The sequence below is a fragment of the Cladophialophora psammophila genome (genome assembly GCF_000585535.1).
Source record: "Cladophialophora psammophila CBS 110553 chromosome Unknown aczJe-supercont1.31, whole genome shotgun sequence".
NCBI classification, from domain to species: domain Eukaryota; kingdom Fungi; phylum Ascomycota; class Eurotiomycetes; order Chaetothyriales; family Herpotrichiellaceae; genus Cladophialophora; species Cladophialophora psammophila.
The window spans coordinates 70,588-96,638 of record NW_006912952.1 but is presented as its reverse complement, the minus strand read 5'-3'; the positions used below and the strand labels follow the sequence as shown (position 1 = coordinate 96,638).

Below are 26,051 nucleotides of genomic sequence, written 5' to 3'. Positions count from 1 at the left end.
CTATCACCATAGGTCGAGGTCTCGTCTGGACATGATAGCCGATCTCGAGTCTGTACTCATCTTTCTCTTTCGTATTAGGAGGTTTCTTGTACGAAGATACAAATGGGTCGTTGTGCGGGTGAAGAAGCATCTCTCTGGCCCTGGGAGACTGCTCATCTGTAACAAGGTAGAAGATGGTCTGAGGATGAGGTGTTTGGCGAGGCATGATTCAACAGATTCAACAACAGGGATGAGGTAGTCACGTTGTCCAGAGGGAGGCAACTCAGTTGAAGGGGAATTTTGTGCAAAAAGAAGAGGTCGTTCAAAGCGCTCGAACACTCGATAGCGGACTACATATGTGCGGCGTTGTTCTCCGAGCGATTACACAACCTCAACATACCATGGAACCTCGAAAATTCTCGGTAATACCGGCCTATTCTTATGTGAAACTATTCGCCTCATCTTGCCTCGACGAGGCGAAAAGTAAAAATTCAATGAGCCGGGATGCTTGCGGTCGGCATGGCTGTGCAGACACCTAGGAGCAGAGTCGTTTGATTGTTCATTTAATTTAATCTAACTATTCACCGACGGCGACAATTATTGCACTGTATAATCAGAGCACGCTCAAAAGGTTTGTTCGAGGGGAATACATCTAGCATAAGAAAGAGAGGATGACATGCTTTTAGAGCTCGCTTCTCAAGATTACGCGTGGTCGCTCGGGCGCTGGGACGATGAGAGTATACCGGGGAATGTAGGAAAACATGCAGCAGCAACGATAGCCGTAGTCAGGATCCTCGGTTTCTACCCAGTATTTCCTGTGAAAAAGAACAGCAAAGGGGGAAAAATACCAATGGTCGCGGATTATCACATAGTTTGAACTTGGTTGCGAAGATCATTAATGGCTAGGTCACATATCCCATGTTGTCCCCGATTCTCTGAGGTTTGGAAGAGTGCTCATTGATTGATGTTCAGCCCACAAGCCAAAAGGCTCAGTTAAAGCGATTTGAGCGATGCGGCCGAGCCGCGCACATACTACGGCGGAGCATTATACACAGACACGCAATACTCTACGGTCGAGTTTCTTCTGCGATCGAGTGTAGCGGCTGAACGAAACACGCGATCTTATATCTCTCTTTTCTCCACGAATATCCGAACAACCAACCCAAACCATGTCCGCAGCCCTCAAAACTCTCCCGGTCTACCTGCTCGCGTCCGTTGTTCTTCTCGGCTCCTTCTCCCGCCTCACGCATGGCGTGTATACCCCGACATGGTACGCGTTCCAGGAGTACCACTTGCCGGACGACGGCTCGGTGGCCGCGACCGTGACGTCCGCTGTTGACGCCCTCGTGGGCTTGACGCTCCTTTTTGGGACGCGTGCGCTCAAGCTCCTCGCCGCGGGGGCCAGCCTGTTGTTCTTCACGGCCGGACTGGCCATGCAGGCCCAGGCGGGGAAACTATACCACGCCGATGTGGCCCTGGTTGTGCTGGCGGCGGCGGCGGTTGTGAGGCTGCTTTCGCGATAGGGATTGAGGAAAAGGGAGGACTTTCCGAGTGCGAGGCTACGGTGTGACAAGGGCGCGGATGGGGAGACATGCCAGATGTTGTCAGTCGTGCGGGTTGTTCTCTTGACTTCGGCAGTGTGAGGTGAGGTTCGAGGTCGACAGAGGGGTTTATAGACGGGCATGGGTTTGAGGGAAGGAGGCGGAGGTAACCACCACATGCGCAGGAAGTCTCTAGACGGGGCAAATACTATGGAGTCCACAACACCGGCATCGACTGATTCCCAAGGTACCAGAATGGCATCTCGTATGTAGAAGATCGTACGTAGAAGATCTACCGTGTACGGCCCCATGCTTCTATGATCTGGACCACCAGAAACCCTGAACGACAAGAGGCGACCAACAGCATCCTGACCTGCTGCATAGTACTAATTCGCTACCAAATGCTACATAGATGTGGCAGTTCTATAAAGCTGCAACTGGTCTGCTCGTCTACCGAATCCCGCAGTTTCTTGCGAATCTATTCAATGATTGAGACACAGTACTCCGGACCTTGCATTCATTTAATCTTCGTCCTCATGTTCGTCTTCGTCATCCTCGTCGACAGGTTCCACGATCAAGTTCGCGCCTTTGCCCACTCTCACGCCTATTGACCCTCCCTTCTCCAAATCAAACACTGTCCGGGGCATAGGCGAAACAAGTCGAAACCTGTATTCATGCTCATACCCCTCTGGCTCCTCCACATCATCTTCCGGGCTTTGATTTTCTGATTCTCGGGACGTGACCACCTCATAACATTCCACAAAGGCATACAGTTCTTCCATCTCTGCATCCGTTCGAAATTTCCGGATGACCCGTCTTCCAGAAGGCAAGCGGATGCTCACCCGAATTGCATCCTTGACATCCGTATCTGGTTCTCCCGGAAGCGACTGAGCACGCCATCTCTTCCATTGCTCCAAGTCCCTCTTCCTCTTCTCTGCCAATCTTGCCTGTTCCTGGGCCTCCATCTCTGCTTTCCTTGCGGCTTCTTCCTCTTCCCGTTTTCGCCGGGCCCTCTCGCGATCCTGCGCCAGTGACCTCTCGTACGCCGAATCCTGTTCCCTTCGCAAATTTTGGGTTGCCTGGCGTTCTGCTTGTTGTGCCCTCGCGGCAGCGAGCTGTGCTTGATGTGCCGTCATCGCTGTGGCAACTTTTGCAACCAATTCCGACGCTGACGTGGGCCCCACGGCGCGCATGATAACGGTCATTGCTCCCGACGGTGAGCCCGATCCTGGTTCCGAGCCCTGGCATATGAGTGCCGCAAAGGGGAATTTGGTACACTGTAAACTAGTAGAGACTTGGTAGGCTTCTGAATCCCTCACATCACCACCCCAGAGTATCAATTCAGAATGATGCGAGTCGAGGAATGACTTGAACTGCGTAGAGAGGAGGGTCTCTCGAACCCAGCTGTGGTTGTCATCATGGCTAGGAGAGAGGAGAATCACAAGCAGAAATTTTAGGTCTTTTTTTGCCGTGTCGAGGGTTAAGTTAAACCCGGACTCTGTGAATGGGAGGAGGGGTGCAGACGACTCTCCATCATGACCCTCGGCGCCATACTCTTCACTGAATTCTCGGATGAATCTTCTGGCATTCTCAGCTGGCGGTAGAGCTCGCCTCTGAGTGCGTGACTGCGACTGGGACTGATAGAGAAGGCGATGAAAGAGGCGAGAGAGGAATGTGGGAACAAGGAACCCAAATGGTGACAGCACGGTCGTGAAAACTCTGTATAGAATGCTGACGGGGGTGAAGATTATGGAGAATAACGTCGAGGGACGATAGACTGGTTCGTTGACTGTGCCGCTCGTGTCAACTCGCGTCACTATGTCCTCGGGATTCGCCCGCGGTGTTCTGGAAGAGGATCGTGTTGCAGCCAGGAGAGATTCGTACTGCAGGTTTGTCGTTTGACGGGCGGAGGCAGTCGGTAACTGTGCTTGTGCTTCGGCGAGAGGATCGCTTGAAGGTTCACCATCAAAGAAGCGGGCCACTGCGATCTGGACGTTCCATTCACATCGTTGCAGGAGAGGGATTGCGGCAATAGGGTCTTGATCGGTGACGGAGGTGTAGGTTTGTAGAGCTTCTTGCTGGGACGCGGACAGTTGGGCGATGTCGGGAGTCGACATCGTTCAAATCGAGGTTGGGGCGACGCAGGGGATGCAGTGGGAGGTTATCACCTCGATCGAATAGACATGTCGACTATGCTTTTTCCCTTCTCTTCAAATCGTAGCTTCACCTCTGGATCCTCTCCTTGGGGCAAGTTGTGGTGTCACTTCTGTGGTCAAACCACAACGGGTGTATATGGGACGGGGGTGAGCGAGGCTAGGTTTTACCGACCAAAGGCTGAGGATGGTGCGCAGCTGGTTTGATTTGTGCGGCAAATGGAACAGTGTGTACGCGAACCGCGGAGTGGAAAGGTGGATGTGCGCACCTCGTAATCCGCTGGTGGCACCGTGGGACCCTCAAGACCCTGTGCAGGCCTGTGTTGCCTCGACGATCCCGCCGACCTCATCCCTCCGTTTCCCACCCTTGTATCTCTTAACTTTCTGCGAGAATCGACTGCTCGACAGACGACATTCCGGACACAGCGCGGCTGCGCTCAGAGGACCTCTTGACTCGCCCTTTTCTCATTTCACTTCATTTCCTACCTGGCGACTGCGCCACCATCCTCGCTTGTCTACTGATTCTTCTTTTTGGATATCTTGGTCGTCATGTTCATTCCCCTCGCATGCACCCCGACCATCACAGGACCAGCCCCGGACATCTAGCCTGCCTACCGACTCGAGTCGAAACCGTCGTCCGTCTCCGCCCTCGGCCTTTGCTGATCCAGGAAATGCCTCGATCCTGAGCGAAACTCGGAGACATACCTCTAAGGCTGATGGAGCAGCATGCTCAGCCTCCCTCAGTAACCGATTATGGCCACAGTGATCAAGAATAATGCAGAAGATACAAAACAGGCACTTTTGTCCCCCAGACCCAAAGGCCGGGGTATGTTGACCGTTACTTTGAGGCTCGTGAAGGGGGAGACCTGGAGTGCTGATCCCATGCTCGGATAGAAAATGCAAAGGAGACTCTGTGTCGTAACGTCACCATCTACGGGAAATGCCGCTACGAAGACAAAGGTATTCTGGCCAGATGGGTGTAGCACATGCGACTAACTCGCTGCCCATAGGATGTACCTTCAACCATTCCCACTCCGTAGAGAAGGCTGCTTCCGATGGGGGACAAAATGATAGGTACGGTGGAACCATCTTGCCCGTCCTGGGATCAAGGTATCGTTCGCTGAGACTCGAGGGAGTAGTCGGTCCAAAAAGACGCTCAACGTCGACTCGCCCAGCTTCACGCCTTCTTCCCTGTCCCCCAATGGCGCCGCAACCGCAGCAACAGCCATCAAGAAATCAACAAGTGGCATATCCCCGAAGGCGGCCAGTGCTGCGCCGTTCACGCCAAAGGCCATCATCTCCAGTGAGCAGATGTCCAGTATCTCAGAATCAGACGACGCCGGTGGCTTACAACTCATGCCAGGATCGTCGAATGCTACTCCTCTCCGACAAGATGCTAAAACTCCAGAGTGGGCTTTGCCTGACGTTCAAGAGTTTGTTCCCAGACGAGTGCAAGATCCTTCGCTGGTGAGTCGGTCAAACAGAGTAGGACTGTTTCCGTCCGATGCTTATAGATATTCTTCCAGACAAGTGAAAGCGAGGTTTCTATACCTCACACTTTTGAAGCCTTTCAACCAAGCCATGCAACAAATCCATATCTCGACCATAGTATCAATGGCGCTGCTTTCTACCAAAACACTCCCACGTTTCAACAGCCAGTAAGCAGCTCTTAACGGAGGTGGTGACGGTGGTGCTGATTTCCGGCCAGGTCCAATACCACCAATATGCACCTATTGGGCAATATAACGCGGCTCTCACCCCATACCAACGTACCGTGCATGACCTTTTTATCTCCAACGATCTTCGAGAGGAAATTCAAAAGAAATCCGCAGCAGCTCTTCAAATATTACCCAGTAGGCATCCATCAAAGCCCTCTTTCAAATATCGGGTGCTGAACTGATATCGCTTCTCAGATTCACAATTACCCAACCACATTGAGAATTATCACTCTCTTGTCCCCCTCGATACAGCCCACAAAAGTTCAACCATATTCGGAGGTTATACTTCCTGGGTATATAAAGCCCAATCAAGCGCCAACGGGCACTTCTTCGCCCTCCGAAGGATTGAAGGTATGACCTTGAACTCTCCTGCTTCTCCCACATTGCTGTCTTTCAAGAGCTGACCCTTTAATGTTCAGGTTTTCGTCTAACAAACGAGCATGCAATCCGCGCTGGCCAAGCCTGGAAGAATATCATAAGTGCTAACGTCGTCCGGATCGTCGACGTCTTCACAAACCGAAGCTTTGGCGACTCGTCCCTCTTCGTCGCCACGGAATACCATCCTCTCTCCAAAACCCTTGTGGAACACCATCATCTTGGTCATGCATACAACCCCCGCCCCGCTCGCAAAGACCAAGCCACTGAGCCTGCGCTCTGGAGTTATGTCGTACAAATCGCCTCGGCACTGAAAACCATCCATAACTCTGGCCTGGCCGCGCGGATCCTCGACCCGAGTAAAATTCTCGTCACGGGGAAGAACCGCATTCGCCTAAGTGGCTGTGCCATCCTGGACGTGGTGCAATATGACGCCAACACCCACACGCCTCTCGGCCAAGTCCAACGACAAGATCTCGTCAATTTCGCCCTTGTCATCCTCGCCGTTGGCTCAGGAACACTTGATGCGGGTCAAAACTTTGCCCGCAATATGGATGCTTTCAAGCGCTTTTTCAAGCCCGAGCTCCAAAACGCCGTGGTGTGGTTATATTCTGCAATGCAGAACTCGGAGAAAACCATAGACGGATTCGTCACGCTTATCTCCAACCAAATGATCACCGCCTTTAATGCCGCCCTCCACGCAGATGACGCACTATATTCTGAGCTGGCCCGCGAAGTCGAAAATGCGCGCCTCGTCCGCCTCATGGCGAAATTAAATTTCATCAACGAACGACCTGAACATAATCATGACCAAGCCTGGAGCGAAAACGGGGAACGCTATTTCCTCAAGTTATTCCGTGACTATGTCTTTCATCAGGTCGATGCACAGAACCGGCCCGTCGTGGATCTGGGACATGTTTTGACATGTTTGAACAAATTAGATGCAGGCACGGAGGAGAAGATCACGCTGGTGAGTAGGGACGAACAGAGCGTGTTTGTGGTGAGTTACCGCGAGTTGAAAAAGGGCATGGAGAGCGCGTTTCAGGATTTGGTTGGAAAGAGAGGAGGGCCTTTGAGGTAGGTGGAAGGCCCCCCCAAAAAAGAAAAGTGGAATAGATGATGGTATCTCACAGGTCGAAGGAAGTAATAAAGGAAAGGGGCCATGCCATGAGTGATAAATACCTCTCTCGGACATTCACGGATCTGCCAAGGTGGACAGAAAGGCGATTTGTGACAAGAAGGAAGTAACCGACGGACACTCATCGCAGAACATGTGATGGAACATGATATGGAAGGCAACGATTATGATCTTGGAAGAAACGGCCAGAGAGGAGCGAGGTAGGAGCGAGATATACGAAACCATAAAAAAAAATCGTAATCTCCGTTTGTAAATCGGCTGTTGATCTCGATGGATTTCTTTCACTCCTTTTGATGAAATCCAGGATTGAAATCGGTCGGGTGACGCCCCCAACCCTGTCCAGAGGTGCAATTTGCTCGACCGCAAAGGACGCGCTTGTCTGGTGTTGGGAATGTTTCGCACATGATGTTCCTTTGTCGAGCCATAAGCGCAGCGGCTGGTGTACGATTCTTGACTGGCGATGCAGGCTGGACACTAAATCTCTGATGAGAAGTAGAGCAAGGCTGATACGTGACTTGGAGTTCGAGTTTGAGTTGGAGCTCCGGCATTGTTGCTCGCGCGGAGCGGTTCCAACCATTACTCGGGCGGTTGCTGGAAAGGATTCTCGATCTCTTCACTCCCATCGACCGGGGATATCAGAACGAGCAAGGTGCCGCGCGCGACGACCAGGCCCAGCGGTCGGGTTGTCTCGTTGCCTTCATCATCTGGCCTCGTCGTCAGCGTGACCCCGAACGTTTTCGCACCAGCGGTGTGAGCTGGGCTAGGGGACTGAACTCACCTCTCATAGTTTCCTTGACGTCATCTAACACCAAATTCATTAATTGATCGTAACCTTTGAGCGTGCCAGCAACTGGAGCAAGGACGGCTGTGTTAGTAAAGGGAAACAGTCTTTGCTTTTCGTCGCTGCCCAAGCCAACGACTTCGACACCCACGGAGACATACTTTCTCTTCCGCCATTGAACTTGACACTGATCTGCTTCTCGACGTATTTGGACAAGTCCAGGATGTTTTCCTTCTTGGGCTTTTCGTGCGGTTGATTAGACTGATGAGAAGCGGTGCCAGCACCACCACCTCGACCGCCCTCTCCGCCCCTACCTCTTCCACCTCCTCTTCCGCCGCCTCCCCGGCCGCCTCCACGAAAATGACCTCGCTCGGACATTTTCTTCCCAAGAGTAAAGGGTGTTTTTGTTGACTGAGGGTGGGAATATATATGTCGTCAGTAAGAGTGATCCTTCGCAGTAAAGGCGGAAGAACTCCCAAGCCGTAAAGAGGCTAGTGTGCAAATGGACTGTGCGTGGTGAGAAGTGATTTTTTTTTGGAACCAGTTAAAAATCAGCAGGCTAAGCTGCGTTGCGTGCCCTAGGTAGGTACCCCGTAGAGTTGGGTACACCTTTCTTGGGTGGTTGGAGAGGGACAATCGGCGATTTGGAAAGTCGCAAAGCCAAAGCTTGGCCAGGTTGGTCTAGGAAAATGGTGGAGTGATGTGTGGGAAGCTGGCCGTCAAAGGCAGCAAGGGCTAAAGGAGACAACCGGAGGGGGGGAGGCTGAGGAACAAAGAGGGTGACGTTGAATGGCGCGCTACAAGTTCCGCCGAAGCGTCTGAGAGAGGATTGTGGAATGGTGATCATTGGGCGGAGCGGATCTCACCTTAGTCACCTCCACCTTTAGCCTGCACCACTCATGGTATGTAGCCCTGAGTCCTCCCCCCGTGAGTGCCCCGAGCACACTTCTCTTGTACCACCGAGGGATCTTCCCGCCCACTGATCTTTTCTGGTTGAACCCCGCGCACCAACTAGAACCTGCATACCTAGGAACCTAGGCAGCTAGTTGACAGCCGGCGGCACATCCTCCCCCCCCAAAAACCACATTCTCCCCCTCCTCTCTCATTCTTTTTCATTCTAGAGAAGAGGGCTGGGCAAGTCAGGGCAAGGCAGTGTAGGGCAGCCATCTCTGATTCCATGCTTGCCATCGGGATGACTGCTGGTCATCTCCGTCCGAGTCCGGGCGACCCCTCGAGTCCCTGTGGGCGTCCGCGTGTCCATTCCCCCAGCAGCCATGGCTGTACGAGGTAAGTGGGCAGATTCTCTTCTCCCCCTTGCCTCCAGTTTACCCAGGCTCTCAGTTTTCCTGCCGTTTGAAGAGGGGGTCGATGGGTGATAAGCCCCGCGTGCGCCCATTGACTCATGGCCTAGGTACCTAGGTAGGCAGTGCTGGCGGCTGATGGGTCGGGAAGTCCTTCACGGGCCCTCGAGCCCTCTGGAACTTGGTTGGTTGCCACAACCGTGCTCCGTACCTCCCCTACCTAGCGAGCAGCAGACCCCAAACCCGCCCTTCTCCTTCGCCCGCTGTCTTTACCGTCTCGCCGTTTCCACCTGGCGAGCTGGGGGACCTTGGAGCCTTTCCTCCCTCTCATTTCATTTCCTCTCACACACACACACACACACAAAACTTCGCTTTCTTCTTCTTCTTCTCATCGCTCATAGCAGTGCGCTGTTCTCTGTAAATTATTTCGCCCTCTCGGTCATACCCTTGACCCGTTCCGCCCCGTCGGGATCTTTGGGGCTCCCACTTGCGCTTCATTCTCCTCCAGACCCAGACCCTATCCACGTGCCACAGCTTTCCCTCCCTTCACTGCTTCCACCCTTTTCCTCCTCCCACCTCTCCCCTCTGTTTCGCACTTTCTTTCCTCTAACTTCGTTGACCGCGACTGCGATTTCCTCTTCCGCTCACGGCGCTGCAGCTTCAAGAATAGCTTTGCCCGCCTTGGGCCAAACTATTCGAAGCTGATGCTGTAACCCCTCCCACGCACCTCCGCCCGCGGCCTTCTCGACTTCACACTTCCGAGAGTACCTTAGCTAAGCACGCGCAGCCCGAGCGCACCTAAAGCGACTCGGGCGCCCTCCAACCTCTATGCGAAATCGATCCAGCAACAGCCTCCTGCCACAATGAGCTCCGAGCAATCAACTTCTCTCAAGCGACCGCGCTCCCCGACCGAGCCTCAACCTCTCCCAGCAGCAAAGATCCCCCGGACTGCTACGAACCACCTGCAGATCAACTACCTGGTCCGGCAACACAAGGACACGATCCCCCTTGTCACGGTCAATGACAAGCTTCCGGAAATCGCTCGCCTGCTGGGGGAATATGATGGGGTTATACAACGCCATGAGAGCATGGCAGGCAACTTGGGAGCTTGTCCGGTCGGCCCCATCCTCGTCAAGCGGTTCGAAAAAATGTTCGATGGGCCACCAAAGATCCTCAAGTCTCATGCGAAAGATGCCCATGTGAGCTGGTTGGACGTGGTCGAGTTTGCTCAGAACAACCCCAAGCAGTTCAACCTAGAAAGAACTCGCAACGGAGTGCGGGTCTGTCAGTTCTACACCAAACAGTGTCGGGTCGAAATTTCGGAGGAGGATTTTGTCCTCATCGCCAGTGGGATGCCGCAGAAACTTATCCCACCGCAGCCCATCGTTGAAGACGAAGAAAAGGAACTGGGTGTTATGGATCTGTTAGACCGCAATCTCGGCCAGGTCATTCAGCTTGCAGACCAAGGTACGTCGGTAGTCTATTGTAATTCATGGCTGTTGAAGCTGATCCGGACCAGTATCTGGCCGAGCGCGACAATTGATCCACAAGATGAAAGGTCGGCGCACAGCAATCTTGAGCAGACGCGAGCAGGAGGCCGAGGCACAACGACACGCCGTGAGAACCGAAGCACCTCCCTTTTCGCCCCTAGACACGAACGGCGCGAGCAGCATCCGCGCAGTAAGGAGTGTTGAGGCCTCTCAATCGCCTCCAGTCGGGTTTAGAGCAGTCAATTTGAGACAATCCACTTCCGCGGAAACAGACCTTCGGCGTCCATCTTCCACCAACGACGTTCCACGGAGTACTATCGACGACTCTTGTGGCTCGTCAATTGGGGGAAACGTCACCATCATCAATGGCAAGTCGATCAAAGATGCTTCTCCATCAGAGCGAGCCGAGTTGATGAGGAATTTCTTGACCCCAAGCGAACGGGAAGCTGGTTTGACTGAAGACACTGTTCGGCGTTCGTCGCTGGGAGGCAACACCGCTCGAACACAGGCGATGCAAGCCGCCTCTGCAGAAAAGCAGCGCTCCCGTTCGATTGAACTGGGAGCCGGAAGTGCGTCGACAGTGGCCATACCGAATACCCCGGCGTCTCTCATGCCTCACATGAAGCCCGCCACGTTGGACAGGGATGACGGCGGGCCATTCAAGGCGGAGATGGTGCGAAGAATGGATAACATGTGGAAGGGCGACCGAGTGATTCCTCCATGCGATCGATGTCGCAGGCTGCACATGGACTGTCTCAAGAACCTCACAGCGTGCATGGGCTGTACCAAGAAGCATGCCAAATGTTCGTGGAAGGAGGTCAAGGCAGATGAGTTGGAGATGACCGCACCTGGATCAACTTCGCCCGACAGGAACGCAACACGAGGCGCTTCGGCCAGGGAAAGCGCGCCACCCCTGTCAGCTGGATCCGCGATGGAGGTGAATCGCCAGGCAGAGGAAATGCAAAGATCCGCGAGCATTGCCCGAGCCTCTCTAGATCTGGCAAGTGAGAAGTCTCTGACTTTGAAGGACGACGGGTCACAGGGGACGCGGGCAGACACGACTACCAAGACTGAGACGATACCATCCAGCACTTTGACAGGACGATTTGATGTTCGGCCGCCGCCGTTGGTTCAGCAATTGCAAGATGCTGCAGACGAACGAGCACTGGGCGGGCCAAGTTCTTATGCACCGGTGTTTTCGCCAAGAGAAGAGGAGCATGCAGACGGCCATGACGAAGACGACGAAGGTGATCGATTACAGGCACTGGCAGCACAAGTCTACCGAAGTGCCTCTCAAAGTGGACAACGCTAGGACTAGGGTTTCCTTCCTGCAGGGAGAAGCAAAGAGCGAGAGCTAAAGGAGTTTCAAAGCATCATGGACGGCGTCTGGTTCAAAGCAGGTCACAATATGCTTGTGGGAAGAAAACTTGGGCAGATTGGCAGCATCGTTGGCACGGCAGTCCTGGGTCGATCTGTTCAAGACAATAGGGAACATGCTGCAGATTGAACAGATTGATTCAGCATGGAACCTTGGTTGTATTGTTCAATAGACCCTCTTGATGTATTCTTGATTCTTTTGAGACGGTTTTTGGGGGGGGGGGGAGGAAGAAAAGTGACGGAATAGATTCCACAGCTGGCCGGCTGCTGTACGATGTCATTGAATGGTATGTACGATGGGACTTTGTCATCCATTCCCAGACAGACCCGGCGAGACTCGGCGTCGAAGAGCATTTTTGTACAAAAGCTGCCCCTCGATTGTGGGGAATTCTCCCTTTGCCGATGTGTTCCATATTTTTTTCTGGTGAGTGGGTGAGTGGGAGTGTTGTGTTGAGCTGTGTCGGATAGAGGCTGCTCCACCGTCATCTGTCTCGCCTTCGACTCTGGAGGGGAATATCTCCTGACCAATCCCCAGGTAAGCAAAATGACATTCTCATACTGGGGAGGATCCTTTTCAGACGCCCGTCATTGACCAGTTTTCTTTGTTGGTTCCTGAAACTTGCGCTGTTTATTTACCTGGCAGCCCTTCGGATAACTCCCCCATCAGCAATTACCCCACGGTATCGGGGGGGTTTGGGAAAAACTCAAGGACCAGCAGGACATTGTTCATTGTTATATCACTGGCATTCTTTTCCAGTCTGTGGGGTCTTTTTGTCTTTACTCTTCTCTCCCGTCTGAGCTCTCTTCTGTCTGTCCTGTCCTTTTCTTCTCGAGGAACACCACAACAATGGACCCTTCACAAGTCAAGATCCCGCCCTTGATGGACCTGACCATCGAAAACATCACCGACAATGTCAACCTGATCAACTCGGCCAACCCGGATCCGCGCTTCAAGTACATCCTCGAACGGCTTGTGGTGCACCTGCATGACTTTGCGAGGGAGACGAGGTTGAGCACGCAGGAGTGGATGGCGGGGATCCAGTTCCTCACAAAGACGGGTCACATTTGTACCGATGTGCGGCAGGTATGTTGCGGTTGTTGACCCTGAGCACGCACGAGGGGCCTGAGAGATGTGGTTTTTCGCTGATGCGGGCCCGCCTGGTTTAGGAATTTATCCTCCTCTCCGACATCCTCGGCCTCTCCCTCCTCGTCGACAGCATCGACCACCCCAAACCAAAGGGGTCCACAGAGGGCACCGTCCTCGGACCCTTCCACACCCACGAGGCCGAGACCATGGAGCACGGCAGCGTCATGTCGCACGACGCCAACGGCGAGCCGCTGCTCGTGCTGTGCACCGTCAAAGACGTGTCGGGGAACCCCATCGAGGGCGTCACGATCGACATCTGGGAGACGGATTCGTCGGGCAAATACGACGTCCAACATCCCGACAGGGACGGCCCGGATGGGCGCTGTATCATGAAGAGTGACGCCCAGGGCGTGTTTTGGTTCAACGCGATCGTGCCGGTGCCGTATCCGATCCCGCACGATGGACCTGTGGGCCAGCTATTGCAGAAGCTGGGTCGGCATCCCATGAGGCCGGCGCATATGCATTTCATGTTTGAGAAGGAAGGGTTTGACCATTTGATAACGTGAGTGCCAGGCGGACAGAACCCCCGCTCTCCCTTTTGTCCAGCTCCCCTCTTGTCCACAGACCCTACTATCCCACCCTCGCCCGCCTGCACACGAATGGTCTGTCCGCTTGCTTACCTTTGTGTCCTTTTCCTCATCAAACAGGGCACTGTACCTGAAAAACGACCCGTACGAGACCTCGGACGCGGTCTTTGGCGTGAAGAACTCGCTCATCGTCGACCTGTCCAAGTGCGACGCCGAGATCGCGCAGAAGTACGGCGTCAAGCAAGGCACGGCGCTCCTGACGTACGACTTTGTGCTGGTCTCGGACAAGGAGAGCGCGGATCTGAGGGCGGCGAACTCCAAGCGCGCGCTCGAGAAGCTGGGCCGCCGGGTCAAGATTGTGCAGGGACTGCCCGTTCCGGATGTTGATTAAACCAACTGACCTAGCTCGCTGGGAGGAGAGGCGCAGAGCGGCATTTGAGTCTTTTCCAGCGTGCATGAGTGAGAACTAACGAAAAGGGAGAGAGAAGAGAAAAGGGTTCGAGCGCAGGGAACCGCAGCCAAGGAGAGCAGAGGATCCTGGAGGGAGGTGGCGGTGGTGGTAGAGACGACACGTGAACCGGCCATGCATGGGGCCGATCGAGGGAGGCACGGCAGGGCGGCCGATATGGCTGTTCTGTGGTATGCGACATATAGTATGGATTAGCAGGGTGTGTTGCGTTATGTTGTAATTGTATGCATTCATGCACATGAGCACCGATCGCAGAGATATATGTTGACAAAAGTAGTACAATCAAAGACAAAAAAAAAAGAAAAAAAAAAAGAAAAAAGACAAAAAAGAAGGAAACGCAAGACGCACCAGGGCAATAGCCATACCATTTCATACCATAGCATGCAGTGCCAGACCTGTTTATTTGGTTGATCCTGACTATCTATTCTACCTCCACGGGGGCTTACAACCTTACCATTCCTGGCGGATGGGGCGGAAGGGAGCAAAAGGGGGAGTGAGAGATTGACCGTCCACGTCCATGTTTCATATTTCGTAAATATATGTATATATAGGTTTGATCGCTCAAGGATATGTGTGCGCCAACCAGCCCATCAACCAACTAAGCCATGCAGTGAAAGCTCTCCTTGATACTTCCCTCTTCTACGAAGGAGGCACCTCGGGGAAGCTGGCCTCGCCGGTCTGAGGGAGCCACGAGGCGCGGTCCTTGTCGTAGATCTCGGCGGCGGGCTTGCCCCATTTGTCGGATCCCTTCAGCAGGCCCGTTCGGATGACGATTGTGTTCTCACCTAGCGACGTGCGCGTCAGAAAAATAACCCCGCCCCCCCTCTAGAAGACGTGGGATGGACAGATAATAGGTAGGTAGCCAGTTGGACGGACGTGGAGAGCCCGGTCCAGACAAAGACATGACATGCCAAACCGGTGAATATGCGACTTACCCATGACATGCTGGTGGTGATACGGCGAGGACGCGCATTTAGGGCACATGAAACAATCAACAGAATTGCCTATTGAAGCCAGGGTCAGCGATAATAGATCCAGAAGCGCTGGGAATCCTTCAATCCTTCTTCCACGCCCCCCACTGTCCAAACCGGACTGTTGCCCGGGGCACCAAGGGATTAAACAGCGTACCAGAATCGCCCTTGTAGGAGTAGACCTTCAGATCCCCCTTGGTCAGGTGGAAGTTGGACTTTGGGATGATCTGGTTCAGGGTGAACTCGCCGCCGCCCATCAACTTGCAGGCGCCGCAGTGGCAGAGGATGTGCTTCTCTTCGGGGATCTCGACGGTCCATTCGGTGGCGCCGCAGTGGCAGACTCCCTTGTATTCAGGCATGGTTGGTTGGGACGGATGTGGATGGAGGGTGCGAGTTGTGTGAATTTCTGAGGAGACTGAAGCGTTGATGATGCTGGTTTGGTGATTTTGGTTTGAGATGATGGGAGAGGAGGAGATAAAAATGTTCGAGACCCGTCACCCCTTATATTTACATCTTGACAGCTTCCAAGATCAACGATGAGGTCAAGATAAGGGGTGCTTTTGGAATAGGAACGGAGTATTTGGAATGCTCTGGGGAGAGGAGGGCCCACGGCGAGTCCCCTGCTGCATTTGGCTATTGTACTCGACCCGCCGATTGATCCTTGCCTCCTCCTTGCTCCTCTGTCCACGTCAGAAATGGAGGGGCACGGGAAGTGGTGACAGATACCACCCGCATACGAAGAGCAACTTGGACGTTGATCACTTTTCCCCGCGGTCGCTGGCAGTTCGAAACGACGTCTCCCTGGGGGGGAGGGGGGGGAGGCGACTTTCAGTCTCTTCTTCGACCCGGCTGAGCATTTGCTGTGTCTCAACCAGCAGACTCCAACAGGCATCGACAGATAGGGCCCGGTTCAACCGTCGACCTCAAGGCTCGTTCTAGCATGTCTTCAACTTCCCATTGCAGATTGAGCCAGATCAATAATGGATGCATCGCCTTTGTTGGCAGTTCCCATTCTTTCCGCGACTTGCTTACCATGCATGACTGTAGCTAGTAAATCGGTACTCGTTGGCTGTTCTCCTCGGATACCATTGCTCCTTCCGCTGATAAGCTCCTCCGAGCGAGTCTGCGCAACCCAGCGTGCCCATGGCGGAGCTGGAGGGGACGGTTTCTGTATTCTCTCAGCTTAGGCCGTTGGCGGACGTCATGCGAGAAATTATGGCTTGCCGGGAATCGGGATGAGGACGATGAGCCTAGACCTTCTAGAAAACGGCCCCTGGAAGTACCGAGTACCTAGAGGGAGGGGCTTTCGGAGCTTCGAAACGAAATGATTTGGAATGAGAATGGGAATGGGAATGGGAAGGGGTAATAATTAGCTGACACCGGGACCCCAGTGCTTACCTGGCTCGCTGGCGGGTGAGGCTAAGGAGAACAAGATGCTCTTCTTCCCGACGAGGCGGTGGGCATCTCTAAAGAACAGTGTCTGACGACAAGATATTCCCTTGTCCCTCAAGCATGTCTCGTGTTTTGCCCGTGGCATTCCCACGTCAGACGCCGCATTTTCCTTTCCTCCCTCATTCAAGCGGGCACAGGTATTTCAAATAGTCTCGATATTGTTCCCTTTTCTCCGTCTGTCGGCTTTCATCGATTCCCCGAGCCCTTGAACTACCGTCCCGCTTCTCAAAAGAGGATTATTCGAGGCTTCTCAGGGACGAAAAACGAATTGTCATTATTGTGGGTAGGGGGAGAGAGAAAGTACTGGGTAGGCAAAAGAGAAGGACTCTGTGTGTTTATATCACTGAAAAACCCGCGATCAAGATATTCTTTCTTCTGATTACTATTCCTTTGCAAGAAAATGTTGACCTGCCACTTCGGGGAGAAGTTCCTCAGCCACTCACAATCGATCTTCCCAATGTCGGACCTGACTGCTCATCAAGTCGTATTGATGGCGGGTTCCTCTGAAGATGCCTTCACCCGTGCCAGGAGAGGTGTTTGTTTCCATGTTGAGCCGCATGGGTCCGCCCTCCTTCGCAACGAGGTATATCGACCAATGGTTCTGACTAAGCTGCGCCCCCGGAGCCACTGGACCCATCGTGTGGGCAAAGACGCAGGTCCGCGATTTCCGTTAATTTGCAATGATTCAATGTAGTGGCAGTCATGGTGGAGGGTGTGGCCGTAGTGCAAAGGTTTTAATAAAAGGAATAGAGCACTGGAATGTTACAGAGTTTGGTGCCATGGCCGAATCTAGCGAGGGCATTCTCAATCACAGGCAACGGCTATGTCGATTTCCAAGTACAGCAAAAATCTTTTCCACCATGGCATAACGGTTGAAGTTCCAATAATTAGTCCGAGGTCGAGGCTCTCCTCCGAATCCTAGGCTGACCAAGGTGACCTTCTCGCTCCATCACACATTTCGATCTTCAGCGCTAGCAGACCATCCTTGGCCGCGACAGATTTCTTTTTCCAGCAATATATCGTCATCTTGCCGCCCGTCACAGTTTGCATGTCTGGGTGTATTTGTTCCTTGAGCAAATCCACGACTCTCTCTCCGTATTGCCACTTATCTTCTTCTGGGGATGGATGCCCCGATATGTAAGGCCAGTGCCCGACTATGTCTGGAGACACTCTGGATCCGTGAAGGAGACAGTTTTCGGGACGGAGATCTGAGTGAATCACGCCCTTATTGTGGAGGAGCTGAGTAGCTTCGTTCAGCTGGATGCACTATTTCTTCCGAGCTGCGAGGCATATTGAATCATTATTCCGGTCGATTTAGTCCTGTGAATTACTGGAGTCTGTCTCGACCATAAGTAGACCTTGGAGGAGCGAACAATCTTAAACCCCCGGATATCTGGGAGTGATGACGTTAGAATGTTGGTCCCTTTTGATGGATATGAACATACTTGACAATCCGCGGATGCTCTCCCAACTTTTCGAGTATTTTTTCAACCACAAGCTTGTATGCTTCCCGCTTTAGCTATGGTTGGATGAAATGATTTAAGGATCATTCCATCTTCGACTTGATAGAGGGTTGCGGTTGAACCAAGATAATTTCTTTTTACCAGAACTATATCCACAGCATCACGAATGTGGCGATTCAGCGACAGAAAGGGAAAGAACTCGCCCAAAACGTCAGCTGAACAGCTCTGTTACCCTTTGCGTCTGGGAGACATCAGAAGGCGCATCAAAGTATCGGTAATGAGGATCAAAACTTAGAGACCATAGATTGATTGAAACCGAATGAAGGAAACCATTCCTTGGCAATTTAGCATTTTAGGTGGCTAATTGGCGCTTTTCATACCTCGTATATGGAACGAGGTCGCCAGCCCCACAAGGAAGAGTCCGAGTCCAGGGTGAGTGGCTGGGCTAAATACCATGGAAGAATAGGAGTGGGAATTGAGAATATTCGAGGCGACGCTGGAGCAGGCCGAAGGGTCAGGAAGGACTTCTGCGTGACAGAACAAACTTTCGGCTTTTCGCATCGAGATAGTCTGAGGGATCGAAGACATGAGGGTTTCCGCCCATCGTGCTTTGCTCACCATCTTATAGCCAGTGGAAAGTCCAGTCTCCCCGGGAATCAGCGCGTTGTCGCTATTTCTGAGGGCTACCGTAGAATAGCATGGTATTGTACCATCAAGGCCTGTTCTTGGATCATCCTTGACTGTTCCGAAACCGTCACAGAGGCGAACATCTCGACAAGGGATTTGCGAACGACAACTCAGATCGTCAGCTCACCTTGAAGGCCTTGGAAGCTGTACATTCCCAATACAGAATCATACGCGAAGGGATGTCTCACCAGCGGGCTTCCGCTGATATAGAGCGTTCCCCGGCTCCCTTGAAAACAGACGCAGTGTACCCTCATTCATATAACCTCGGCGCAGACTTAAATCCATCGTGCCAGACATCCACATAGGACACCTCGGCAATATAAAGTTCCGTCAGAAAACCTTACCTGGTGAGATCCATAGCCAATTGGCAAGTCGTTCCAAGGCTTCCAGGAGAGGGTCTCTTCAATAACAGGGATGAAAGAGAAGACTGCCTTTTGAGTTTCATCGTGCTGATATGATACAGCTTGGGGCATTGGGTCCCTTCGTCCGGTGCAGGGTAAAGGAAGGTCATGCTGCATATACATAGCCACACTGAACCATTGTAAGCAATTACGTAACTTAAGGAAGGCCCAGCGGATTTCACCTGAAGTTGGAGAACCGAATTGGGTCTGACTTATGCGGTGTCATAGCCTCGTCTACCGCCCGGGGTCCATAAGATATTGCATGTATGTGCAGCACCTGAGACTGTTGTTGCCGATATAACCGCGACCACTGCTCTGGTGAAAGATCAACAAGGTGGTCGCCTAAAGCATAGAGCTCCAAAAGATACAGCAGCGCATTTTCCCTTTCTGGGTGAAGGAGGGTCCAAGGCTCCCCATATTCCGTGTTTGCTATTGTGTCAAGGGGCCAAGCCAGGCAAGATCGAGCCAAAATACCTGGATTTGTTGATGAACATTCCCTACACAATAGACTCCACGGTCGGTGGATCACACTCTGACGTGACTGAAAGAGGTAGCACAGTGTATCCGGACCAATGTCAGCATATTGTCAAATCCGTTGGAAGACCCTTTGCGATTGCCCCGGGCGTAAAGGGGGACTTCGGTAATGTTCCTTTTGCCATGGCCGCCTAGAGCATCACATTTTGTAAGCTGACGAAGAGCCAGAGTTACCGACTTCGGCACCGGATTCGGCGGATGTCCTGTAAAAGGGGGTGAAAGCGTTGGCTAGATTAGAATATAAACTGTGTGCACCTACCTTCAAATTTGAGTGGAAAATCGCTGGCTTCAGGCACTTTGGTCGAAACTCCACTTCCCAGTGGAAAGGTCGCATTAACAGAAGCTGGGTTGCAGTCTGAACGATTTACATACCATGGGTTCTTTGAAGGAATTACATCCTTTAGTTGTAGACCTCCTCAAGCGGCCTGATCTTGAGGTTCTCACTGCTTCATCCACGGACTGGGCCGATATCCGTGCCAGCTACCTCATCGACAACCCAGCAAAACCTCTTGCCATCGCCCGGCCGAGAGACGCCTCAGAGGTGTCAATTTTTGTGCACGCTGCGCGCAATCATGGAGTAAAGATCAGCGTGAGGGGTGGAGGCCACGATGTCTTCGGACGCAGCATTGCAGACGGATGTCTAGTGATCGACATGCGGCACATGAAGACGATCAAGATTTCTCAAGATCGGCAGACGGCCACCATCGGAGGTGGAGTTCTGATCGGAGACGTTATCGAGACGTTGACCTCTCAAAAGCTCACCACCCCATTTGGATATATGCCAACCATTGGGTATGCTGGGTGGGCCATGATGGGTGGGTACGGCTGGTTGGCGTCGAGGTTTGGTTTGGGAGTGGACCAAATTCTGAGAGCTCGTGTGGTAACCTGGCAAGGCGACATTATCGAAGCGGATGATGAACTGGTGAAAGGTATCCGAGGAGCTGGTGGTAATTTCGGTATTGTGGTGGAGCTGGGGATTAAGATTTATCCTCTCGAAAAGGCAAGTATCATATTTTTTTTGGCCGAGGAAGCTCAATCCTGACAGTGTGCCAAGTTCCTGGCGGGAACAATTTTGTTCCACACATCAAAGATACGGGCGACCGTCCGTAAATACTTCTCTGGTTACAATGCCATGGCCAAATCTCCCTATGGAGGAGTATCGCCCTTCTGGTACCCTAAGCGGGACATGTCAGGGTGGATATTCGCAGTCAACTTTGCTTGGAGTTCTCCAGATATGGAAGCTGGGAGGCAGTATCTGGAGCAAGTCGCTGCTTTAGGGGACGGGGCGGATACATCGATGGTCAAGGAAATGACCCCGACGGAACTGATTAATCTCATTGTGTCGTGGACCCCAGGCAGAGTGTATGGGCGCGAGGCATGCAACGCGGTGAGTTTTGGAAAAATCACGGAGCGAACAGCCGATGTGGTGGGAGATTTCCTGTCGAAAAGACCCGTGGACTCGGCCAATGTGGTGTTGATCCATGAAATGCGAGGCTCTTCGGCGGAGCCTGACCCGGGATCTTGCTTTGGAGCGCGCCTCGCTCACTCTGTAATGGAAATAGTTGGCATCACGATCGATCCGGGCAACGTTGAGGCGTCCACGCAGCGGTATCGGGAGTTGTATGAGGCATTGCAAGGCACGGGCGACGCGCTGGGTGTCACGTATGCGTCGCTGACGCAGACTCGGGACACGGAGATCAGCCGGTTGTTTGGCAAGGACCATCAATTTGTGATGGACTTGAAGAACAAATGGGATCCGGAAGGGCTTTTCGACAATACTGAACCAAGGCTGCGGGCTTGAGCATTGAAATGGGGAAGAATGGAGCAAAGGTGAGAGCAAGTGAGAGATTAGCTCGATTGGTCCTAGGTCTCGTCATTTGAAGCCTGTCATTTTAAGGCTTGGCGCAATGACATCACCAGCACCAACCTTCCCAATTCCCCGTCCTGCCGGCGGAGCAATTGATCTGCGTACCAAGTAGAGGCAGACCTGGCCCTGTGGGATTGTTTCAAGTGACTTGACCAGCAACCACTTACAAGGTACAACTAGACGCGCCATTCTCTATGTCGTTTGCCAGATCTCTTTGATATGTGTATTCTGTGCACTATTCTCTCTTGATCCTCCCCTCTTGTCGGTCAGTTCACGTCTGTGCCCCTCGTGTTACTGTCAGCTCTTCCGGACAATTGCTCCTCTCGTCTTATCACAAGACCACAGGATAAATCCCTCACCCACTGCCCACTTTCATTTCTAGACTTGGGGACTTCGCCTCGATTGCAAGCACGGATACGACTCTCTTTCCCTCCTTTCCGATATCTCCCTCACCCCGCCAGGACCGCCCACCATGGCGGCTACATCCTACTCCACAGACCCGACGCTCTACCTCTATACCTCCCTCACAGCCGGATCCTCTCACATCATTACCGCGACTTCAAGGCTAGAAACCATCCTCAAGGCCAACAAGATCCCCTTTCGAGCACTGGATTGTGCAACGGATGAGAAGGCCCGTATGCTATGGGGCAGGAGATCCAAGGGAAGAAAGCTGCCGGGCCTGGTCAAATATGGAGAAATCATCGGCGTATGTGATCATCAGCCGGACCCGGACACCCATACCCGCTAATCAATATCTTCAGGATCTCGAGCAAATCGAGGAGTGGAATGAGTATGGCGAGCTCAAAGAGCAAATTGCTGCAACTCAAGATTTTGGCAGCCTAACTGCCACCGCGAACCTGGCTCCACAAGTTCCGGCAACGAGCGCTTCTTCATCCAGCCCTCCCTCGCGTGCCTCGTCCGAGACTCGCCACATATCGATTGCGGAACCGACAGAGAAGGAAAAGCATGCTGCAGCCGGGGATGCAAAGCCAGCTTCGTCACAGAAGTCGGCCGAATCGCACATGAACATGGCCATTCGGCAGTTGGGCGCGGAAGCCGCAGCCAAAGCCACCCAAAAGAAAGGCGCTGCTGCCCAGCCTACCAAAGCCGCAGCAGTTCCCACCAAGGGGCAGAGCACCACAGACCAAGTGCCCACGGCCGCAGCTGACAGACTGAGCACGGAGGCGGCGGTGGAGTCGGCCGACACGGCCAAGGAGGTCACGGCTGCTAAAACGCCGGCTCAACTTGCCTTGGAGGGCGCTGCAAGAACTTCTGTCGACAAAATCGCCGAGTCAAGTGATAAACTAACTGCAGGCGGTGGAGAAGAGGCGTCGTCGTCAAAAGAAGAACAAATCCTCGAAATGCGACGATCGAGTAGCATTACAACGTCGAAGTCGAGGCTGAATGACGTTACACCAATAGAAGAGAGCGATAAGGTTCTGGCAGAGCAGGAAGAGACATCGACAGCATCACAGTCTTCGATCGCGGTGGCCGAGAATGAAATCAGTGCCGGTTCTTCTACAAGTTTACCCCAGCAGGCAGCGCCACGTAGGCAGCATCGTGGGAGTGACATTGGAGAAGCGACACCGGAGGAGATTAGAGCGCTGGAAAAGAAGTTGAGTATTCCAGAGGAGGACGATGACGGGGATGATGCTGTTGAGATACCCGAAAGCAAAGCAACCGAAGTGTCAAGCTCCGCCAAGGGCGAGAACGAGGCAGCAAAAGGGACGGAACCACAAAAGACAGAGCCGAAGGACGCGGACAAGGCTGGGGTCAACGTGGGTGACTGACTTGACTGAGTCGAGTTCATCGCTACCAGCTGAGGGGCTGATTTCCAGCGCTGCCATGGCGGCGATTGTCATCCAGTCCTGGACTCAAATGGACACGACACGGCACGGTCGGAGAGAGGGGATTATCTACTAGTGGTACAGAGCAATGTCAGCGCGGCGCAGCAGAGCAGAGCACGGAACACCGAGATTGTCTGGTATTTGCTTTCAATTTCGACTTTTCGGGGCGTGCGTGCATGCATGTAAATGCAAATCCATTCGCTGTTGAATTTCGTGAACATCCGAGATTCCCCTCCTCGCCTCCCTACCTATATACCCACTCTGTATATGGAGAGTATAGGCATGTCCTGCTCCGTGTCTCCCTGCCGGGCCCGAATCTCCCGACCCCGTCCATGTCAGTCCCGTGAGTACATATGTACCGTGGCAAGAGCTTGTACTGGTAGGTCGAAGGGACTAGAGCCACAGCCAGAGCCAGCGCCAGCGCAAGGGCAAGAGCAAAGGGAAGGGGGACATGGGGAGGAAGTATGCAGTATGTCAGTCAGTCATTTGCATTTTTGCATTTTGCATTTCGCATTTGCGTGTGCGCGTGCGTGCGACACTGTGGCCGTGGGATACACTGCCCTCCTCTGTATCCAACCACCCCCAGCCTGAATTCAATTTCGTGCTTCCCAGTCTAGTACATAGCCCTGTGCGGGTTTCGATCCAGTCAAGTTATGTAATAGTCGTCGCCGTCGGCGTGGGACGGCGATCTACATACATCGCTACAGCCTCCATATTCGCTTCGCCTCGTTCGACAATGGCGTGGTGTTATTCCATCTTCATCATTATCATTGGCTGGGGTCTCGTGGATTCCACCAAAACTGTGTGGCTCCGGACATCCCAGCATCAGAACAGCATGCATCCACAGTTACCTTGGAGTGAATTTCATACTTTGCTATCATGTCATGTCTCATGCCCCGGCCAACTGGAAGAGACTTGCCTCCATCAAACACTGCATGGCCCTTCCTCCGTCTCCGCAACTTAGAGTCTGGGTCTGAGACTCTTGTCATTTGCCCAGCCCAGTCCACTCTTTTCCACCTCCTTCAACTTCCAGCCTGCCTCCATAGCAACCAACTCCGCACATCTCTCCCCAACCCCTAGCACTGTCAACATCGGATTGATGGTCGTCATGGCCGGGAACACGCCCGCATCCGCGATTCTCAACCCTTTGAGTCCCCTCACCTTCAGATTCTCATCAACCACTGCCATCTCGTCTTTGACCACGTCTCCAATCTTGGTGGTGCCCGCGGGATGGTAGACTGTATGGGCGACTTTTCTCGCATACTCGGACAACGCTTCGTCCGATTGGATTTGCGGTCCGGGGGCCACTTCTCGCTTGATCCATTCTTTGAAAGGGGATTGCTGAGCAATCCGGCGCGCAGCTTTGAGTCCAAAGACGAAGGTGGCAGCGTCGTAGCCCTCGGGGTCTGTGAAGTAGCGGAAATCTAATGCTGGCTTGACGTTTGGATCGGAGGAAGTGAGATATAGTTTCCCTCGAGATCGAGGGCGAGGGATGTTTGGAGTCATGCAAAATGCATTGATCGGAGTGTCATATCCCAATCTCGTCGTGTTCAAGCAGAACGGAATCTGATAGCAGTGCATCATTACGTCTGCGATGCTTCCATCCGGAAGTGCGGCCGGATTGGTAGGTGTGGATTTCTTTCCTGCCGCGTTAGGAACTTCGCGCCGCAGAAAGATGCCGGCGTCGGAGTCCATGGTCGTTTGATTTGGTGGGACGGGTTGGTTGAGCTCCCAAATGATGATCGTTTCCGGGTGGTCGAGCAGATTTTCCCCTACGCCGGGAATGTTCTTCACCACGGGGATGGAGAGAGAGGAGAGTTCTTGTGCCGGGCCCAGACCGGAGAGGAGCATGAGACGGGGCGTGTCGATGGCGCCAGCGCAGAGGATGGTTTCAGTCCGTGCCGTGAGAGTAAATTTTTGGCCTGACTGGAGTGTGATGTTGATGCCTGTCACTGTATCGTCGCGAACATTGATCCGGGAGACCCAGGCATTGGTCAGAATCTTGAGGTTGGGTCTGTGTTCCTCGCCGCGGAGAATCGGATGGATGTAGGCCACACTGGCACTGGATCTCCGACCATCATCAGGATTATAGCTGACAGAGAAAAAGCCCACACACTCTCTCAACGAGCCAGTCGCGGCGATGTGTGCATTGAAATCGTGTACGATTGGGATGTTCATGGCGGTACTGCAGGACTGGACCCAGTCTTTGCACAACTGATTTCGGTGGCGGGCATGGACCGGTTGGACCGTGTTTCGAAGCTTGTTCAACACACGCATAAACATAGGGAAGGTCCAGCCTTTGGCGCCCATGGACTCCCAGATCTTGCAGTCATATTCAAAGGGCCGGAAGGAGATGAGTGTGTTGTGACTGGAACAACCGCCCAAGACTTTGGCACGAGAATGCCTGATGTGAGAATTGCCTGAGAGTTGGCCCGTCAGTCCTGGCAACAAGTCGGGTTCGTTGAAAGAAGATCAAATGCCGACATACCCATTGGTTGCTCGGTGGTGCCATAGTCATAGTCGAGTTCTCCACCAAGAAGGCTGAGCCATTGTTTGAGATCCAGGACGCGGTCATCCATAAAATCGCTGGGGCCGGCTTCTATCAACAGGATCTTTTTCTGAGGGAGGTATTCGGCCAGGCGGGATGCAATCACACAGCCCTATCAGGTCACAGGCCTTTAGCATCCTGCTCGTTCCTTTTGACCACGCACTTACTGCTGTACCACCTCCCACAATGAGATAGTCATAGCTATCGACTTCGGAAACGTCTAAATGATTGGTCGTCATATTGGGTCCTTGGGACAAATCAGTCGTGAAGGACGGTGACGTTCGA

At 53.0% G+C, this 26,051-nt stretch overlaps 12 protein-coding genes across 12 annotated transcripts; 7 read left to right on the top strand and 5 right to left on the bottom strand.

The window, feature by feature from the left end:
* Positions 1-1,148: 1,148 nt before the first annotated feature.
* Positions 1,149-1,502, top strand: A1O5_12089 (uncharacterized protein; the record flags this gene model as incomplete). Its single annotated transcript, XM_007752658.1, has 1 exon — positions 1,149-1,502. The coding sequence occupies one exon, from the start codon at positions 1,149-1,151 to the stop codon at positions 1,500-1,502; it is 354 nt and encodes a 117-aa protein (XP_007750848.1).
* A 539-nt stretch (positions 1,503-2,041) lies between these two features.
* On the bottom strand, positions 2,042-3,637 carry A1O5_12088 (uncharacterized protein; the record flags this gene model as incomplete). The annotated part of the gene is made up of 1 exon (XM_007752657.1): positions 2,042-3,637. One exon carries the CDS (start codon positions 3,635-3,637, stop codon positions 2,042-2,044), a length of 1,596 nt encoding a protein of 531 aa, XP_007750847.1.
* A 789-nt stretch (positions 3,638-4,426) lies between these two features.
* A1O5_12087 (uncharacterized protein) lies at positions 4,427-6,847 on the top strand (the record flags this gene model as incomplete). Its single annotated transcript, XM_007752656.1, has 9 exons — positions 4,427-4,499; positions 4,568-4,633; positions 4,684-4,747; positions 4,813-4,976; positions 5,037-5,140; positions 5,200-5,331; positions 5,382-5,526; positions 5,587-5,742; positions 5,811-6,847. 9 exons carry the CDS (start codon positions 4,427-4,429, stop codon positions 6,845-6,847), a joined length of 1,941 nt encoding a protein of 646 aa, XP_007750846.1.
* A 633-nt stretch (positions 6,848-7,480) lies between these two features.
* On the bottom strand, positions 7,481-8,063 carry A1O5_12086 (small nuclear ribonucleoprotein; the record flags this gene model as incomplete). The annotated part of the gene is made up of 3 exons (XM_007752655.1): positions 7,481-7,608; positions 7,683-7,754; positions 7,847-8,063. 3 exons carry the CDS (start codon positions 8,061-8,063, stop codon positions 7,481-7,483), a joined length of 417 nt encoding a protein of 138 aa, XP_007750845.1.
* Positions 8,064-9,849: 1,786 nt separating this feature from the next.
* On the top strand, positions 9,850-11,788 carry A1O5_12085 (uncharacterized protein; the record flags this gene model as incomplete). The annotated part of the gene is made up of 2 exons (XM_007752654.1): positions 9,850-10,453; positions 10,506-11,788. 2 exons carry the CDS (start codon positions 9,850-9,852, stop codon positions 11,786-11,788), a joined length of 1,887 nt encoding a protein of 628 aa, XP_007750844.1.
* A 912-nt stretch (positions 11,789-12,700) lies between these two features.
* On the top strand, positions 12,701-13,918 carry A1O5_12084 (uncharacterized protein; the record flags this gene model as incomplete). Its single annotated transcript, XM_007752653.1, has 3 exons — positions 12,701-12,937; positions 13,021-13,502; positions 13,648-13,918. 3 exons carry the CDS (start codon positions 12,701-12,703, stop codon positions 13,916-13,918), a joined length of 990 nt encoding a protein of 329 aa, XP_007750843.1.
* A 717-nt stretch (positions 13,919-14,635) lies between these two features.
* Positions 14,636-15,326, bottom strand: A1O5_12083 (uncharacterized protein; the record flags this gene model as incomplete). The annotated part of the gene is made up of 3 exons (XM_007752652.1): positions 14,636-14,781; positions 14,932-15,000; positions 15,125-15,326. 3 exons carry the CDS (start codon positions 15,324-15,326, stop codon positions 14,636-14,638), a joined length of 417 nt encoding a protein of 138 aa, XP_007750842.1.
* Positions 15,327-16,870: 1,544 nt separating this feature from the next.
* On the bottom strand, positions 16,871-17,056 carry A1O5_12082 (uncharacterized protein; the record flags this gene model as incomplete). The annotated part of the gene is made up of 1 exon (XM_007752651.1): positions 16,871-17,056. A coding segment is annotated over one exon (186 nt), but the record flags the coding sequence as incomplete, so codon positions are not given.
* Positions 17,057-19,877: 2,821 nt separating this feature from the next.
* Positions 19,878-20,546, top strand: A1O5_12081 (uncharacterized protein; the record flags this gene model as incomplete). Its single annotated transcript, XM_007752650.1, has 1 exon — positions 19,878-20,546. One exon carries the CDS (start codon positions 19,878-19,880, stop codon positions 20,544-20,546), a length of 669 nt encoding a protein of 222 aa, XP_007750840.1.
* Positions 20,547-20,636: 90 nt separating this feature from the next.
* A1O5_12080 (uncharacterized protein) lies at positions 20,637-21,305 on the top strand (the record flags this gene model as incomplete). The annotated part of the gene is made up of 1 exon (XM_007752649.1): positions 20,637-21,305. The coding sequence occupies one exon, from the start codon at positions 20,637-20,639 to the stop codon at positions 21,303-21,305; it is 669 nt and encodes a 222-aa protein (XP_007750839.1).
* Positions 21,306-21,843: 538 nt separating this feature from the next.
* On the top strand, positions 21,844-23,161 carry A1O5_12079 (uncharacterized protein; the record flags this gene model as incomplete). The annotated part of the gene is made up of 2 exons (XM_007752648.1): positions 21,844-22,077; positions 22,133-23,161. 2 exons carry the CDS (start codon positions 21,844-21,846, stop codon positions 23,159-23,161), a joined length of 1,263 nt encoding a protein of 420 aa, XP_007750838.1.
* A 1,017-nt stretch (positions 23,162-24,178) lies between these two features.
* On the bottom strand, positions 24,179-26,005 carry A1O5_12078 (choline dehydrogenase; the record flags this gene model as incomplete). Its single annotated transcript, XM_007752647.1, has 3 exons — positions 24,179-25,638; positions 25,707-25,878; positions 25,934-26,005. 3 exons carry the CDS (start codon positions 26,003-26,005, stop codon positions 24,179-24,181), a joined length of 1,704 nt encoding a protein of 567 aa, XP_007750837.1.
* Positions 26,006-26,051: the final 46 nt, after the last annotated feature.